This window comes from Capra hircus, chromosome 2, assembly GCF_001704415.2.
Source record: "Capra hircus breed San Clemente chromosome 2, ASM170441v1, whole genome shotgun sequence".
NCBI classification, from domain to species: Eukaryota; Metazoa; Chordata; class Mammalia; order Artiodactyla; family Bovidae; genus Capra; species Capra hircus.
Genome location: NC_030809.1, coordinates 111,222,285 through 111,242,137, shown reverse-complemented (window position 1 = coordinate 111,242,137; position 19,853 = coordinate 111,222,285). Strand labels below are relative to the sequence as shown.

Here is a 19,853-nt window from a genome sequence, read left to right as displayed (position 1 = left end):
CGGAAATGAATTGTCCGAGGAGACAGGTGTGCTGACAAAACAAGAGATTTTATTGGGAAAGGGCACCTGGGTGGAGAGCAGTAGGGTAAGGGAACCCAGGAGAACTCCTCTGCCACGTGGCTCGCAGTTTCGGGTTTTATGGTGATGGTATTAGTTTCCGGGTGGTCTTTGGCCAATTACTCTAATTCAGAGTCTTTCCTGGTGGTGCACGCATCGCTCGGCCATGATGGATGCTAGCGAGAGGGATTTTGGGAAGTGGACGGACACGTGGTGTCTCCTTTCAACCTTTCCCAAACTCTTCCAGTTGGTGATGACTTATTAGTTCCGTATACCTTATCAGGATCCCCTGTTATAAAACAACTCATGCAAGTGGTTACTATGGTGCCTGGCCAGGGTGGGCGGTTTCAGTGTGCTTCCCCTAACAATACCACACATTTTCACACTTCTTTGTCTTTATTTCTGCTAGTCCCTGTGTCTGAGGTGCCCTGGCTTTTATCCTTATCTCCTTGAAATATTGCCACTCACTCTTCTAGACCCAGTACAGATGTTGACTCCACCAAGAAGCTTTCCCTAACCACAAGCAGGAGACTTAATCACTCATTCCTCTGTACCCTAATAGCTCTTTACACTCACCTCTGTTACAGATGGAACAGGGCTCTGTTTGCGTCTTTCTTCTTCACGTGATAGTAGGATTCTTGAAGGCAGGAACCGAGTGGACCTGTCCCTGGATTTCTGATGGATCCAGTAATGGAGGTTATGTTTAGTTCCTCTTGGGTGATAATTACAGAAAACCTAATAGTGGCTAAAATATGTAAGGATTTATTTTTCTCCTCTAGTCGGAAATTCAGAGGAAAGTCATAACTACCATTGGTTTCCCTGTTCAGTGATACCATCAAGAACGAGGCTCTTTCTCTCCCCTATACACAGCATCACTTTCTTTTCAGGATAAAGGCAGAGTTGAGGGTGCCAGCAAGCTATCCTTCAACTCCTTTCTCTTCTGTATGGAAGCAAAGACTTTTTGCCATTTAACAGATTTCTGTCATCTAGAACAAAACTGCAAGAGAAGATGAGACCGTGGATTTTTAGGAAGGCTGATCTTTTCAGTAAGAACAAGATGTAGGAATTAAGCTCCAGGTAATCACAAGGCTACAAGGAAATCAGGGATCTGTTTCCTGTTGGATAAGAGGCCTGAGGGTAGACAACCAGGCTGGGAAGACTCTTGAAAACAAAAGGAGAAAAGGGGGTGATCCCAGTGGGAGCAACATCTAACTTTAGTTGGTGGAAAGCGCAAGTGCGCCTAATGAGGAATGTAACGTACTCTGTCCACCCACTCTATATCTACAGCATTCTGTATTGCTCCCTGGAAATGTTGAGCTTTTCTGTTTTCATGTAGAAGTTGTATCACTCTTGTGAATTTTACTTTCCATTCTCTGGCACCTTTTCTGACTGTGTCATGCCTCCTATGATGTGACAGTCAAAATTTTACCTGATAGATCATGGTGCATTTTGCCTTGATTTTTTGCAAGTTAGCACTAATTATAGTTCTTTAAAGTAGAATTTACACAGTGCTATAATCTCTGCCTACCTGAACCCCACATTCCTTTGAAATTATGGGAATACATTCATTTGCGTGCTTTTTATTCACTATTACATTTCAGATTTTATGGATAACATTCACTTATGACTTGAATTCTTTATAATACTGCATTTGTGCCAGGACAGCCTTATTGATACATTAGTCCAAACATAACTGGGTAAACCTTGCCTACAGGTATAAGCATCTCCTGCTATCTAGTGTGCTTAGGGTTAGAGACATTTGCAATGAATTAGAAAGGAGAAGCTTCATTAAGAGTAGAATTCCATTAACTTCATCCATGTGAGTTTTTTACTAGAAATTGTAAGGACTGGTAACACATAAAGTATGCATGTAACTTAATACCTTTTCTCAGTCCACCAAGTCTGATTACTACTTCCAGAAGTTACTGTAGTGCACAAAAATGTGAAATGCCAGGCGGGTAAGTTAAAACAGATTTCATTCTGGTCTCCAATTTTGGGAGACAAATTCCAGAGCAATTAGAACAGTATATCCTTCAGATATTGAGTATAAGGGCAGCTTTGAGATGGGTTTACGTGAAATTCCTCATATAATGTGCGAGTCCCGTAACCTCTTTGTGTGTGAGTGTGTGCACAGTGACACCTTCAAGGGTGGTCGTGCAGAGCAAACACAGCATGAGATTCCCATTTTGAAGCTGCAGCGTGACTGACGTCATAGTGTGATCAAAGTCCTCTGCAAATACTGTAATTGTTCTGTTCTTGCTAATAACCTTATTTATACTTTGAAATTATAATCATCCAAAGAAAGATTAAAACAAGATGTATGTGTTGCCTGAGCTTTTTGCCTTACAGATGGTCACACTCAGTTCCCTGAAATTGCCAGGGTTAATTGAAGCTTCAGTTTTCACTCAGGTATAGTTGATACTTAAATGTTTCTTACCTGTCAGCTTTCACTATTTAAAACAGTATAACAATACCACTCTAATTTGCTTTCATTAATGGTAGCCTCTCAGGTAATGTTAGTGCAGGTTTGTCTAGATGATGTTTGTTCCTCTGAATGAAACCTTTGTACCAGCTTCCCAGCTGAGAAGAAAAGCTAAATAGTTACAGAGGTAAAAACATGAATGTCTCACTAATTTATTCATTTAAAGGATGCTCAGAGCCCAGGACACATCCAAGGAAGTTAACTTTTAAACAAAGGGCAAGCATTTAGTGTATGATTAACGGCAGTTTCTTTCCTTGAGATTTCAGTGAGCTGAGACTACAGGGAATCATTCTTAGGGAGGCAGCTCAGAGTCAGCCAAGTGCTCCAAGGATAATCATTACAGAGTCACACAAACAGCAGTGCTGTTTGCTCTGGTTCTTTGGTGCTCTTCTGGTAATATTGAGATGTGAGAAAGCCATCTTAGGCTCAAGCCTAATAGCAAGGGGAATAAGCCCTTCTTTGCTTCTACTCCTCAGCTGTGTAAAAGTAGAGGGCCAGTGAAAAGAACTGGGTGTTACAATCTTACGTTATTTAGGTGATATAAGCGCTCTTTGCCTGTGTATTGAGATTTGAGTACTGAAAAGAGAATGACTTTGCTTTCCTACATCAGGGGACTGGTGTTTGCCAGTGGCATTGCTTGCTATCTGATTAAGGCCCAAGAGAAAAAGCACCCCACTCCAGTACTCTTGCCTGGAAAATCCCATGGATGGAGGAGCCTGGTAGGCTGCAGTCCATGGGGTCATGAAGAATCAGACACGACTGAGCGACTTCACTTTCACTTTTCACTTTCATGCATTGGAGAAGGATATGGCAACCCACTCCAGTGTTCTTGCCTGGAGAATCCCAGGGACGGGGGAGCCTGGTGGGCTGCCGTCTATGGGGTCCCACAGAGTCGGACACTACTGAAGTGACTTAGCAGTGGCAGTAGCAAGAGAAAAAACAGAAGTGAGAAAGATGGAGGGAAGACAGTCTGACATAAGACTTCCTTATGTCAAGTACAAGTTAGCAACCCCAATAAAGATGGGAATGAGTGCTGTGATGCTTCTTGCCTGTGTAGTATACAAAACTAGGATGCATATTGTATGTATATGCATAATGAAGATTAAAAAGAAAGGTAGAGTATAGGCTCTCTCATTCATCTGGGTTCAAGTTGAAGCCTTGTTAGTTTCTGGTGGGGTAATTTTAAGCATGTTGCTTTATTTCATTCTGTGTGAGGTTTTCCTCTGCAATATGAATATAAAAGTAGAACTCCTTTGATAGGGAAATAGAGATTAAGTAAGATAATACTAAATGCTTAGAACAGGGCCTCAAGCATGGTAATGCTTAACTTTTTAATATTAATATTTAAATGAAAGATAAATGGGGATTGCTGGTTTACTTCCTCAAATATTTGTTCAGATTGCAAAGTATGCTATGGAGTATTTCCCTTTACTTTTATTTAAAAAGTACTTAAAACAATTACTCTACAAAAATAATATTTTCAAGTACTTAGACACTTTCATGTTTGTAACATGAAATATCCTGTGTACATCTTACCTAACTGGAAGAATATGATATAGTTTGTTGGTACGGTAAGGGCTGTCAGTCTTTGTGAAAAGGGCTCCATTTTAGTGGCAAGCAAAAGCATTTAGCCAAAATTTGGAGGTAGGGCAGAGATCTCTTCTCTATACTTGCTTTTGCTGCAAGTGTAATATGGCGTTAATGGTGAACTCAGAAAACTTACATTAAAACCACCTTCTCCTTGGCATGTCATACGATATATATATGGAATTCAAGTCATTTTATATATTTGGTCATTTCCTTGCATTTTAAAATGAATGCACCCTTACCTACATCTAATAGCTGACAGGAAGTCTGTCGGTTCTTCATGGCATGCCAGTGTAGTTATAGCATAATAACTGCTGTTGATAATGAAATTCTGTCACTCTGAAACGCATATGAGCTTCAGTTCCTTTCTGGATCTGTTCCTTAGTAATTGCTTTAGCCGCTTGATTATTCACGCTTGAGTCATGGTGTTGCGATCTCAGAGGACCGTGGCCCTAAAGCCGTGTTCTTTCTTGGTTGTGTTTCGTTTTGGCCTTGGCAGGACTTGAGAGGAAGAACTGTCACAGGATGGTAAGCTGCATGTGAGCATCCATAGGCAAAGGGCGTCAAAGACATACCACTTGATTATGTGTGGCCAAGAATTTGATACGGCAGAATTAGCTTGAGCGAAGTGAAGTGAAAGGTCAGGACCCCAAACCTTTTCAAGGGCTTCCAAGAGTAAAGAAAAACACTTTCAAACACCTGACAAGGATTTGTAGAGATTCTTGTTGCCTTTGTATTTCTCTGCTCTGGACTTTTGTAACTTGAACTAAATATAAGCCTTAGCAATTAAAATTGCACACCAAGACATGCCTAGAAAACTCTTACCAGGCTTCCCCCTTTTGAAAATCTGCAGGTTTTATTTCTGACAAACACTAGATCAGTTCAGTTCAGTTCAGTTGCTCAGTCATGTCCAACTCTTTGCGACCCCATGAATCACAGCACACCAGGCCTCCCTGTCCATCACCAACTCCCAGAGTCCATCCAAACCCATGTCCATCGAGTCGGTGATGCCATGCAACCATCTCATCCTCTGTCGTCCCCTTCTCCTTCCGCCCTCAATCTTTCCCAGCATCAGGGTCTTTTCAAATGAGTCAGCTCTTCACATCAGGTGGCCAAAGTATTGGAGTTTCAGCTTCAACATCAGTCCTTCCAGTGAACACCCAGGACTGATCTCCTTTAGGATGGACTGGTTGGGTCTCGGAACTATAAGGAGAAGTCCTAAGTCTTTGGGAAAACTGAATTGTAACAATGTTGCTAGTATTCAAAACCTTATTTCATACAAGTGTACTGCTTTTCCACTGCATTATGCTGGTCTCATAAACAAATTGCGAAGTGTTTTCTCTATTTTCTGAAAGAGTCTGTGTAAGATTGGTGTTATTTCTTCCTTAAACATTTGGTGTTAATTAGTGAAGCCTTCAGAGCTTCCAGTGTTCTTTGTAGGAAGGTTTTTTGGTTTGTTTATATTGTGGTAAAATGTACATAAAATTTACCATTTTAGCTACTTTTAGGTGTACAGCTCAGTGGCATTCAGCTTAGTCACACTGTTGTACAAACATCACAACGAGTCATCTCCAGAACTTTTTCATCTTCCCCCAACTAAAGCTTTATATCCATTAAACACTGAACTCCTCTTCCCAGTGCCTGACAACACCATTCTACTTTATGTCTCTATGAACTTTTGATCATTCTAGGAACTTCATATAAGAGGAATGATAAAACATTTGTCTTTTTGCAGTTGGCTTACTTCACTTGTCATAATGCCTTCAAGACTTATCCATGTTGCAGCATGTTCCAAATTCCCTTCTTTTTAAAGCCTGAGTAATATTCTGTTTTATGTATATATCATAAAAGGATGTCCATTCATGTTTGATGGACATTTGGATCATTTCCGCTCTTTGTGTATTGTCAACAATGTTGCTATAAACATGCTGTACAGTTATCTCTTTGAGTCCCCACTTTCACTTTGTTTAGGTGTATATCCAGAAGTAAAATTGGTAGATTGTATGGTCATTCCATGTTTAATATTTTGAGGAATTGCTGTACTGTTTTTCACAGCAATTACACCATTTTATGTTCCCACCAGCAACTCACAGGGACTCCAGTTTCTCCATATTCTTACCAACACTTGTTAATTCTGAGCTTTTAAAAATGTGTTTTTGTTTAGTCACTAAGTCAAGTCCTACACTTTTGGAACCCCCTGGACTGCAGCCCGTATACCCATTCTAATGGGTGTGATGTTTGTTTGCTTTTAATTATAAATTTAATTTACTTAATAAATTTAGGGCTATTTTGATTTTTTCTTGTACTGCTGCTAAGTTGCTTCAGTTGTGTCTGACTCTGTGTGACCCCATAGACGGCAGCCTACCAGGCTCCCCTGTCCCTGGGATTCTCAAGGCAAGAACACTGGAGTGGGTTGCCATTTCCTTCTCCAATGCATGAAAGTGAAAAGTGAAAGTGAAGTCATGTCCGACTCTCAGCAACCCCATGGACTACAGCCTACCAGGCTGCTGCATCCATGGGATTTTCCAGGCAAGAGTGCTGGAGTGGGGTGCCATTGCCTTTTCCATTTCTTGTACTATGTAAGTTATTATTGGTAAAATGTATTTTTCAAGGCGTTAATCTCATTTAATAAAGAAAATAAAATTATTCACCATATCTCCCTGTTACCTTTTTCCAGGTCTGTAGGGTCTATGGTGATGTCTCCTCTTTCCTTCCTGTATTAGAAATTTGTATTTTCTAAAACACAAATGTTCGGTATCAGTCTTGCCAGAAATTTATCAGTTTTATTCATATTTTCAAAGAATCAAATTTTGGCCTTGATCTTCCCTGTTTTGTCCATTTTCTATTTCATTGATTTCTGCTTTTATTTTTGATTATTTTCTTCATTCTACTTACTTTTCATCAGACTTACTGTTTTTCTAGTTTCTTGGAATTGAAGACAAGATCACTGATTTGAGATCTTTCTTCCTTTCTAATAAAAGCATTTAAAACTATAAATTTTTCTGTAAACATTGCTTTAGATACATCTCACAAAATTTGATATTTTAAGATTTGATTATTATTCAGTTCAATATACTTTCTGATTTGCCTTAAGATTTACTAACTCATGTAAATCTTAGACTCATAGGTTGTATAGAAGTACATTGCTTAACTTCAAAACATTTGAGAATTTTTCTAGATATGTTTGGATAAAAAAGCAACAATCAATAATCTGTTCCTTCTTTTAAATGTAAACACAGAATATTTTTTAAAAGATATATCCTACACAACACTACACAAGACAGCTTGGTGGGGTTATATTAATGTTAGACAAAATAGACTTCAAGAAAATGACTGTTACTCGAAATAAGGAAGGAAAGGAAGGGAAGGGAAAGTCGCTCAGTCATGTCTGACTCTTTGCGACCCCATGGACTGTAGCCTACCAGGCTTCTCAGTCCATGGGATTTTCCAGGCAAGAGTACTGGAGTGGGTTTCCATTTTCTTCTCCAGGGGATCTTCCCAACCCAGGGATCGAACCCGGGTCTCCCGCATTGTAGGCAGACGCTTTACCCACTGAGCCATCAGGGAAGCCCTCGAAATAAGGAGGGATATTTATTAATGAGTCAGTTCATCAAAAATATTAATGTTTTATATTGCTGTTGTGGTCAGAAAGCATAGTTTGTATGATTTTAATACACTGGAATTTATTATGGTCTGCCTTTGCAAATGTTCCATGTTCACTTGAAAGAATGTGTTTTCTGCTGTTATTAGTTGTATTGCTCTTTCTATAAATGTCATTCAGGTCAAGTTGATAATGTTCAAATCTTCTGTGTCCTTATTGATTTTTTGATAATTTGTTTCTGAGCGCTCTTCTGTTTATTACTGAGAGAGGGCTATCAACCTAACCTAGAGTCTGTCATCAGATTGAAGTATGTCAGAAAGAGAAAAACAAATGTTGTATTTTAACACATATATGTGGAATCTCAAAAAATGTGCTTACGAGCCTATTTGCAGGGCAGGAATAGAGACACAGATGTAATTAACGAACTTGTGAACACAGTGGAGGAAGAAGGAGAGTGGGGATGAGAGAGTAGCATTGGCATGTATACACTAGCATGTGTAAAGTAGATAGCTAGTGGGAAGCCACTGTGTAGCACGGGGAGCCCAGCTCCCTTCTCTGTGGTGACCTAGAGGGGTGGGACGGAGGTGGGTGTGGGAAGGAGGCTCCAGAATACTTGCAGCTGATTCACGTTGTTGCAGAGCAGAAGTTAACACAATATTGTAAAGCAATTATACTTAAATTTTTAAAAGTCTCAAATATTGCTGTGAAATTAATTTTTCCTTTTAAAATTTCTATTTTTGCTTCATGTATTCTGAAGCTCTGTTATCAGGTACATGCGCATTTAGGATTGCTGTGTCTTGATGAATTGGCTCATCGTTATTAAGTGTACTAATCTTTTTTTAAGTCTACTTTGTCTGTTATTATACCCCCACTGGTATTCTTCATGCAGTGTTTGCATGGTATCTCTTTCTTAATTGTAATTTATTTGTATCTTTAAAGTGCTTCTCTTAGAGACAGTGCAGGTATGCCCTGCGTTTTGAAAGTTTGCTTTACCTACTTCACTTTGATGAAATACCTATATTGGTACCTGTTTTCACTAATGAAAGAAATCTGAAGAGGATTTTCACTTTTACAAAAAGAGGTGAAAATTGGAAATAGCTTTCAGTGTTTGTTTTGCAGTGAGCTGTTATAGACAGGTAGTGCAAACTCTAACCATCGAGAGTGGCACCTCTGAGCTCCTTCCCTGGGAAATACACTCAGCATCAAGCCACCATAACTTTGAGCACCTTGCTTTACCTTGATTTATTTTGTGCATCTGTTAGCAAGATGTGTGCTGTTTTTTTTGCTTTACGCCATTTTGGCTTACAAAAGCTTTCACAGGAAAGCTCCACTTTTGGATAGTGGAGGAAACCTGTATATGGTTGAGTCTTGCTTTTTTATACAAGTGAACAACCTTTGTCTTTTAACTGGAGTCCATTTACACTTAATATAATTACAGATATGGTTGGATTTAAATATGGCATCTTGCTATTTGTTTTTTCAATTGTTCCGTCTTTAGATCTTTAGTCTCTCCTTCCTTTCCTGACTTCTTTTGGGTGATTAGAATATTTTTAGCTGTGCTTCTTTGTGCTATTTCAAATAAAATACCACTTATCTGTATAATTTCATTATGCATGTAATATCTTAGTTAAACTTGTATTCAGTTTAGGGTATGCCAAAAGAGATTTAATAGAGGGTACATAATGAGAGTGGGACTCTCTGGTGGCAGAAACCAAGGTTCTCTACTATAATTCTTTTGGAAACTGACCCTGCCCTTCTTTTCCATCACAAAATGGAACCATGATCCAGTAAATGTTAAGCTAACATAATAGTCAAGACATAACGTACAGATTTATTTATCACTGCAGTGACTCTAACTGGAGTATAGCCTGTATTCTGTCACGCTCTTCAGTCACTTCCTTCTTCCTCTCTCTTAGGATATAAGGAGCCACCTTGAGAAATATGAAGTAACTTTCTTCCAAATAAATTTGTGTCAGACAAGCATCAGTTTTGTGTAATCAAACAAGTAATTTGTGAGCAGCTTGATACCGCCCTTAGAAGTTTGCAATTTAGTTGAGAAAGCATTTATATAATTTTATTATGTATTTATGTTTATTATATAAATTTACTGTATATTTAGGGCTTCTTCAGTTCAGTTCAGTTCAGTCGCTCAGGGCTGCTTAGGTGGCTCTAGTGGTAAAGAACCCGCCTCCCAGTGCAGGAGAAGGAAGAGACACAGGTTTGATCACTGGGTTGAAAAGATCCCCTGGAGGAGGGTATGACAATACTCTCCAGTATCCCCGGGAGACAGGAGAATCCCCTGGACAGAGGAACCTGGCGGGCTGTGGCCCATCAAGTCGCAAGGAGTCAGACACGACTGAAACGACAGCACGCACATGCATGCACTGTATATTCATATGATAAAGATGAAGAGCAATGCAAGCTTGTTGCAGATAATGTATAAATGAAATAGATGTTTGTGTGGTTAATTAGAGAAGCAGCTGCCTAAGCAGCACAAATTGCCACATGTTTAGGCGCTGGCCACATCATGTTTTTTCGTTGGACTAGCAGTCTGCAAGGCACACGCTTCTCTGACATTTTCCTGAATTGCCTAATACCCAATCTGGTTATGGCTTTTTGTCTCCAGCTGTCTATAGAGGTTCCTGGTCATTTATAGTGAGAGAAACTCATATCTTTTTTTCCCCCTCTCTTCCTTTTCTATATATAGTAGATACAGATAAGTATCACATGATTATTTGAAGGATTGAAATTTCATTTTGATTTTGCTTTCCTGGGCAGAAAACATTTACATCATTTTATACTTTTGAACATGAATTGCCTCTTTTTCTAGGTGTAATCCATTTCTACCCTTCAGCATATGGAAGATTTTATGAATAATATTCAGTGCAGAAAGAGAGCTCTAAAAATAATTGTGCTGGTAGGGTTTTGTTAGTCTTCTGTAGAGCAGTGGCAGGAGAAAAGAACAAAGGCACAGCAGAGGAAAGGTAGTGGTAGGCGGGGCATTTGATTTCATTTGCCTCCACCAAAGAGCTTGTATTTAGAGAAGGAAAAACAAATAACAGAAAATCTGCACTAGCTATTGAATGTTTCATTTCTCATCACTATTAGTCACATTTAAATGGAATCATTGCAGTCTTTTTGGTGTGTATAACTAAGCCTTTTTTTTCTGGAAAGAATATCTTGAATTTTATGTTTAAAAGCACTATGAGATGTTTTTGACATTCTGCAGTTTGTTTTGGAATTCACAGTCTTAAAACCTATTGACTTTCATAAGGTGGTAAAGGGTGTACAATACATGTCATTTTTATGCCTAATAGCACTTTGGATAGTGTCTAATGCATATTATATATACACACCTTTTAGCATCTGTTTCTACCTGACAGCTTACAGCATTAGGCTGAATATTGTAATGAACAACTGAATGAGGGTGAAATGCCAAGCAGTATTACAGTGGATTCTTACTAGACAAAATAAGCTCTCTAGAGCTTATTTTAATACTTTTCCATAAAGATTTAAGCTGACATATATGCTGGTACATAATTAAAATAACATACTTTTTCAATGTTTTAAGTTATTCTCCAGAAATGGAGATAGATTTGGCTAATCAAATGATTATTCTCCTTTTGACCTGGGATTTAAGCATGCTTTTTGTACAGGGAAATCTATTTTGCAGATGGATTGATTATTCTTTAAAAATGTATGTATGTGTTATGATTGTTAGAATTAACTGATGGGATCTTAACATAGTATTCACTTGTTTATTTTACCAGTATTTATATTATTCAGCTCAACCCAGAGAATGAGATTAATAAGTTTGTTTTCTTATTTTGCTCCTCTACTTGAGTTTTTGGTCTAGTGGTTATCAAATATTCCCCAGAAATACATTTGCATAGAATTCCCAAAGCCAAATAATAACGTTGAAAAACTTTTTAATATACAAAATCCAGATTTTGGGCTTTCATGCTTTGGCCATGTGCTAAGAATTAAATAAGCAAATACCGAGCAAAGCGAAGTTCGTCAAGATTGTGAGTGTTGCGCACTCCAGATACTCTTTTCCTTTCTCTTGAGTCTGTATACTTCAGGAGAGAAGCTACCATGACCACCTTTCATTTAAAAGTGGTTAGTTTTCACATCCTTTCTCAGTTTGTCATTCTTTTATACCAGTTTTTGGCTCTTAGGTAAATAATACATTGTTTAATCCATATTGACTAATTAATTGTTTGAAACTTTCCAGGTACTGATTAGGATGAATGTGATTTGGAGAAATTATATTTCCTGTCCAAGGATAAGAAAAGTACCTCACAGATACCAAAGTGGTTGTCACCCAGTGGCCCCTCTGGGATCAAGGATTTTAACTGATCGAACAAAAGTTTTTGAACATAACATGTGGTAAGTTATCTTTTTAGGTGTGATATAATGTATGTACATTAATGTACGTACATATTATTTTCATTTAGTGCCAGAAAAAGATTTTTAAAACTCAACCCTATGTTGTTGAAGTCTAAAAGCCAGGGTAATTCATCCTTACTTGTATGTGTGCCAAGTCATTTCAGTTGTATCAGACTCTTTGCGACTCTGTGGACAGCAGCCTGCCAGGCTCCTCTGTCTGTGGGATTTTCCAGGCAAGAATACTGGAGTGGGTTGCCAGGCCCTCCTCCAGGGGTTCTTCCCGACTCAGGGATTGAACCCACATCTCCTGCATTGTCAGTTGGGTTCTTGTACCACTAGTGCAAGTAAGGATCTGGATCCTTACTTAAGTGTTGCCAGTTCTGAATTTCTTTGGGCCCTCCCTGCTCACTTACGATGCTGATTTTGCAGCATATCACTGAAGGGGCTTCTTTTCTATGTAGAGCCCTCCACTTGTCTCTTTTACAGCTAAGCACCAGGGAGAACATGCTGATTTGACCTTAATTTGTGCTTTTAGGAAATCTACTCTATTTGTGATGATAGACTGATATTTATAGAAAAAATTGATAATTGGGAATACAAAGCAGCAAATTATAAGGGCTCAGTGTATTCTTACAAGGCCTAGTTCCCTATAAGAACAACTCAGCAGTGCAGAATCACTTCTGTTTTGGAATAGTCAGGAAAAAATTTTTTTTTCAGTTTCTTTTAGTTTAAGCTTTATTGAGGTATAATTGACATATTAAGGAAGGTTTAATTGGAGAAACTGAGATATTTGTTGTTTCTCTAGTACCCAGTACAGTGCCAGACACATAAATATTTGTGGAATAATGACTTAACGTAAAGCTGGAGTAAGGGCATTCCAGGTGGGTGGAAAACCATACCTACCTAGATGAGGAAGTATAAGGCCTAATTAGGAGAACAGGATAGTTTGCCTAAAGTAAAGGCTTTTTTAGGAGATTGGAAAACGATATAAAGTTGGAATGATAATAGACCAGATGTAGGGGTGGGAGGAAGATTGTATGGTCTTAAATTCACACCTGAAGTGAAAGGTATTACAGAGTCACTGGAGAGAAATGGCATCCATTATACATGGTATATTAAGTATTTGGTTAACAGTATATACTGTTACATATAACAGAGATCAGCAGGTATAACTAGAAGCAGGAAAGGGCCAATGAGAGATTGTAAAGAAAGAAAAAGTAGAACTTGGTGCTTTTGTAATAAAGGAAAAGGAAACATTTGACTCTGAAGGTTTGATCCCAAATGACTAACAGAAATAGGAAAATCAAGAGGTAAATTGATTTTTAAAAATATATATATAATAGGAGAAAACAAGTGGTCTATTTTCTTTTTTTAAATTGAAGTATAGTTGATGTACAATATTATATAAGTTACAGGTGTAAAATATAGCGATTCACAATTTTTAAAGGTTATCCTCCATTTATAGTTATAAAATATTGGCTGTATTCTGTGTTGTACAATATATCCTTGTAGCTTACTTTATACATAATAGTTTGTACATCTTAACCCTCCCCCTCCTTCTGTCTCCCCCTGGTAACCACTCCGCCACTAGAACACTAGTTTGTTCTCTATATCAAACATGACACAGCAGTTCCATCCACTCCCAGGTATTTACCAGAATAACGGAAAACAAGTCCACGTATGAATACTCATAACAGATATAGGAATTTGACAAAATAACAGTAAATTGATTTTTATTTTGGAATAAAGATGTTGCATTTAGTTTTAGATATTTTGAATAGGTTTGGGGAGCCAGACATTCTGAGAAAAATGTCCAGAACACAGATTCCTCTGCTAGGAGGAGAGAGAAGGGTCAGGTCTGAAGATAAGAGGCTGGGTATAATATCCACAGATAAAATTGTTACCTCTGCCTTGGGTGCAGGACCTCTAGGGCTGGGAAAGTAATTAATGGACCTTCTATATTGAAACAGAATATCAATTTTAAAAAGAAATAGATTGACTTTTTACTAATTAGTCCTGCATTATACAATATGGTGGCTGCTACCCACACGTGGTTGAGCATTTGAAACCTAGTTAGTCTGAATTGAGATGTGCTGTAACATTTTGAAGACTGAATACAAATAAATTGTGAAATATGTCATTAGTAATTTTTGTACTTAACTAAATGTTAAAATGATATTATTTTGGATATATTGAGCTAAAGTATATTATTTATGTTAATTTTATTTCTTTTCACTTTTTTAAATATGGCTGCTAGAAAATTTTAAATTATATATTTGGCTGACAGTATACTTTCTTGTTGCTGAGTTAAACCATTTGACTGTCATCACCAATTTGGACAGTTATAATAGGCTATGAGATAATTGCCAAGCAGTTAAACCTCCAGAGGAACTTCTGGTCCTAGGCAAGCTCTTTGTTGGCCAAATGTTTTTGGTTGTTTGTATTTGTTTGTGTTTGTCAATAGACTCTAGTTATTTAGTTGTCTACATCTCATTTTCTGTTTGCTACCATCAGCTCTTTTGCCCAAGATTCCTGCCTGCCCACTTAAGTTCTGTTTTGTCATAGGCTCTCAGGGAGCAAAGGTCATCTGGTTCAGTGCCTCTCAAACACTATGGGCTAGCTTAGGGCAACTGCACAAGAACCCCTTGGGAGTTATTTCACTAGGTCTGTGGGTATGGCCCCAAAATTTGCAATTTGAAAAAGCTCTTTTAGTCATTCTTTTGAACTACCAGGTTTAGGAATCCTTGATCCAGTTCAGTGGTTTTCAAATATTTCTTTAGCAGCAGAATGTTTTTTTTTTCCAAGTGAAATCTTAATGTAAAATCCCAGTATTTAAAAGGTAAAAAACAAACCTCTTCTGAGTGAAGTGGGCATAGAAGCTTGGGACATCAACAGTTCCATCTCCCCTTTGCTCTCCCACCTCTCCCTCACTCTAGCAGCCTAGAGAAAGTTTGAAAAACCTTGACCTGGTCTCTACAGCCATCCTCCTCCAAAGCATACCCCCCAAAGAAGTTATCCTGCGTGTGCCAGGATACCTCTAGTGAACTCTCTCCAAAGACAGATATGTACTGTAATAATAATAATAATAATAATAATAATAATTTCCTCCAAGGGAAGAGGGAAATAACTTGCTTCACAACATCTCCCCACATGTCCCCGAGCCCCCCACCTTTTTTTGCTTGAAGAGAAGATATGTAAATTAAACTGAAACCAGAAGACTGGCTTACTTTCTCCTTATTTCAAGTACAAAGTTCTGTCTAAAAGTTCTCGCTTCCTTCCTTATTTCCTGCTTTATATTTAAGAATAATGTTTCCTCATGCTGAATTTTTATTTTTTTAAGATTTTTAAAGAATGTATTTGTTTGGCTGTGCCAGGTCTTAGTTGCAGCATGTGGGATATAGTTCCCCAACCAGGGATTGAACCCAGGCCCCTCTGTACTGGGAGCTTGGAGTTTTAGCCACTGGACTACCAGGGAAGTCCTTTTAAGATTTTTCTTAAAAAATACATGTCAGTTTTCTCTCAGAGATATTGCTCAGAATTGTGTACAGTTTATTTTTTCCTCTAGCTTCTGATTTAGTTAATAAGAACTATTTACTCTATATATGAACCTCTTTAAAAAAATTTTTTGAGACAAAATGAAAATAACCCTTTTTCTTCAGTTTCTATATCCTGAATAATATTTGCCTCCAGATTCTAGAATTTGTATAACTAGTATTTACATCTGCCTATAGGTTCTTAATTATTAATAGTTTAGTTAAGTGAATTTCACAAAACACAAAGTTAACCATTTTAAAGGGAACAGTTCAGTGGCATAAATTACATTCACGATTTTGTGCAACCAGCATCTCTATCTAGTTCCAAAACATTTCCATCACTCTAAAGTAAATTTCCTTATTCATTAAGCGGCTTATACTTATGCTACAGTTCCCAGCCCCTGGCAACCACCAATCTGTGTTTTGTCTCTACTGAATTACCTCTTCTGGATATTTTGTATAAGTGAGATCATATAACAAGTGGTCTTTTGGGTCCAGCTTCTTTTCCTTAGCGTAAGTCTTGGAGGTTCATCCATATTGTAGCATGTATTAGTACCTCATTCCTTTTTATGACAGAATAATATTCTACATACACCACAATTGGTTTATCCATTCATTTACTGATGGGCATTTAAGTTGTTTCTACCTTTTGGCTTTTGTGAATAGAGCTGCTGTGAACATGTGTGTACATGTACTTGTTTGAGTCTTTGTTTTCAAGTCGTAGAGATAAATACCTAGGAATGGAATTGTGGGGTCATGTGGTAAGTATGTGTTTAAATTTTGAGGAACGGCCAAACTTTTCCACAGTGACTAAACCATTTTATATTCTGCTTATAGACTTTTAATTATATTTATTACATTTATCCATTTGGGAGCCACTGACATAAAACTATATTCAGATTGCTCGTGAGGCTTGGCTCAGACATCTGTCTATACTGAGCAACTTATAGTTACTTGGAAAAATAATTTCTTATTCCATGCTATTCCTGGTTTAAGGGTGTAAGAACTTTTCAGGGGGTCCCTAAAATTATAAGGAAGCAGTAAGCACTTGTATTGTCACGTAACTAAATCAGCTAGGCCAGCAGCTTTCAAGGTTTCTGGCATGATCCAGTGTAAGGAGAACAGTTTACATCATGGGCCAGTACATGTACATGTAATACATGCACACACGTGAAACAGGAACAGAAGTTTCCTTTACAGTTTTACCATGTACTTATAGTTTCCATTTATTCTTTTCTACTCCATTTCTGTGTATTTCTCTTTTTAAGTGTAGGTAGATTAAACTGGTTTCATGACTGACTACAAGTGTCATGACCTTTAGTTTAAAATGCTGAACTAAATAATTCTCTATAGGTCCAAGGTAGGATCTATATCTTGCAACATGAATTTCTGTTTTAAAACTCATTTAAATAATTGACTGTTTCTGGAATCCCTGTAGAGTTTAGATATCAAAAATTCTTATTATATAGTCTGAATTTTCCTTATACAGTAATTTATCATGAGAGGCAATCTAGATGTTAAAAGAGACAGTCTGCATGTCTAACTTTAGGAAGTTACTCAATCTGTGCCTCAGTTTCCTCATCTCTAAAATGGGATAATAATAGTAATATTTACCTCATAGAGTCATTGTGAGGATTGAATCTAGTATGTAGTTGTATAACAAGTAAGCAGCACATAAAAATTAGCTATATTATTGTTATTACTGTTTCCTAACATTCACTTTAGTTACTTATACGTTTGTTTTGTCTTCATTATTAGATTATATGGCTCTTCAGAGAAGATCTTAGCTTCTATCTGTCCCATTGGGATGTTCTCTATATTATAGGTGCTTAATAAGTATATTTGAATAAGTGAATCAATGTAGAGAAATAGGAGATTCAGTTCATGTTTACTTGAAGTTTACAGCTAGTCTGAGAGTTAATTTTGTAGCTAAACATGGGCTTTAGAATTAAAAAAAAAATCTCAGTTTAAGTCCTGAATCTACCCCTTTCCAGCTATCAGAATTTGAGCAAGTGTTTTTTCATGAAGTGTTGTGAGTGTTAAAGGAAATAAATATATAAAACACTTAGTAGGAGTAAGTGCTCACTAAAAGGCATCATTCTGGATATGATTATAAGAATTGAGATATGTATCAATGAAGACATAAACAGTATAGAGGACTATGCAAGGTCATATAGTGAAGACAGTAAAGATCCTATGGATAGTCTTAAGAACTGGGAGAGATTTTTGAGATGGGGATATACAGAAGTCAATAAGACTTAATAGAGTAGGTAGGATTTACCCTGGGCACTAAAGGAGGAAGATTTAAACAAGGAAAATCCTTTTGTTCTAGACATTAGCACGAGCAAAGATCTATCTTGTACACAAGGTGTTTTTCAAAGCAAAAAATAGACCAGCCCACTTGGAAGAGAGGTTTCACATTTTGAAACTGGGTAAACGGTGTGACAAAAGAAGTATTTTATGAGACTAAATCAAGCTCTGTTGTTCAGGACACTTAGAGTTACTGTTATAAAACATGAAGTGGTATCTTTCTTCCCCACTTTTTTAATATTCACATGTTCCCATCACTGGGCTAGATTCTAAGGAGTACTCAGGAGAGGAGAAGGAGGTGATCACTGCTCTAAAGGAGCTCTAGTCTGTTTCATGAATAAGCCTGAGTCCTCCAGGAGAGGAAATCGGTTGAATTTGAAAACCAAAGTATTTATCCTCCAACAAAATGAATAAGAAATAGTGAAAACAAGCAAAAACTATACCAACAGCAACTATAAGAGTTCAGGAACATGGACAATTAGTGACCAAGGAAGGAAACTGTAGATTCATATTTGGCTCAGAGTGGCTCCTAACCCTAACTGTATCCCTCAGAAGCGATACTACGGAAAGATCAGCTGAGAAATCATTACTAATACTCACTAGGCAACCCTGGCAAAAGTTGAGAAAAAATCCTTGAAAATAAATATTCTTACCTATTAGAGAAGAATTTGAGGTCATAGCAGAGCAGGGAAAATCGAGGGGCTCACCATTTTCCAGAGTTCCATGCTGAATTGAGGGAACTGTCCAAAGCCCAGGGGAAACCCCCTTAGGAATAGGGCACATCTTAACTAGGTAAGTGAAACCTAGTAGAGGACTTAATCTCAAAAAAGAAAAAAGCAGACCCAGACCCTCATAAAGTCTGCCCACTACTCAGTCGAGTTTCCCCTTCTCCCCCACCTCTGACACCCTCAGATTACCAGAAAAGTACAGAAAATACATAATACCCAGCCTTCAAACTGAAGCTTACTGAGAAAGATAAAAGAGAATTTATCTGCCAACAAAACACAAAGGAAAGAAGGAATGAAGGAGAAAGAACATAGCACGCATTATGGATTAGTTTGCATTTTCCAGTATTTTGTGTAGAGGGAATCACAATATATGCTCTTTTTTTTTTGTCTGGCCTCTTTTACTAGGGATAATGGTTGTAGATTTATACACGTTGTTGCATATATCAATAGTTTATTCATTTTATGGCTAATAAAATCAGAATATATAAAAAAGCCCTCAAAATTCAGTAAACAAACAACCTTATAAAAATGGGCAAAATATTGAACAGACACTGTACCTAAGAACACACACAGGTAACAAGCATATGAAAAGATATTCAAACACCATTAGTCATTAGGGAAGTGCAAATTAAAATCACAGTGAAATACTACTACATTTTTATTAGAATAGCTAAAATTCAAAATACTGTACCAATACTGTTGGTGAAGATGTAGAGGAACTGGAATTTTCATACACTGCTGTGGGAACATAAAACAATATAATCACTATGGAAAACAGCTTGGCGGCTTCTTTAAAAATTAAACAGGTACCCTGTGTATGATTTAGCCATTCCATTCCTAGATATTTATCCAAGAGAAAGGAAAGCATATATCTATACAGATACTTTTACATGATTGTTCATAGCAGCTTTTTTTGTAATAACCAAATTTGGAAACAATGCAAATATCCATCAGTAAGTAAATGGATAAACAAATAGACGGTAAAGAATCGCCTGCAACATGAGAGACCTGGGTTTGATCTCTGGGTTGGGAAGATCCCCTGGAGGAGGGCATTGAGTGGAAGAAGCTAGAAATAAAGAATGTGTACTTTACTTTTACTAGACTAGAAAATGCAAACTAATCTGTAGAGGCAGATGACAGATCAGTGGTTGTTGGTGAAGCAGGAG

The 19,853-nt window shown here is 37.5% G+C and overlaps 1 protein-coding gene across 3 annotated transcripts in view; it reads left to right on the top strand.

Moving 5' to 3' along the window:
- The window catches only part of METTL8 (methyltransferase like 8), an 84,675-nt gene that overhangs the window by 27,929 nt on the left and 36,893 nt on the right, over positions 1-19,853 (top strand). For all 3 annotated transcript variants that reach the window (XR_001919695.1, XM_005675973.2, XM_018064542.1), the window contains exon 2: positions 11,962-12,116. Coding sequence is in view for 2 of the 3 variants with exons in the window: in XM_005675973.2 (XP_005676030.1) it covers positions 11,974-12,116 (143 nt within the window). In the remaining variant the exon portion in view is untranslated. The remainder of the gene's footprint in view (positions 1-11,961; positions 12,117-19,853) is intronic.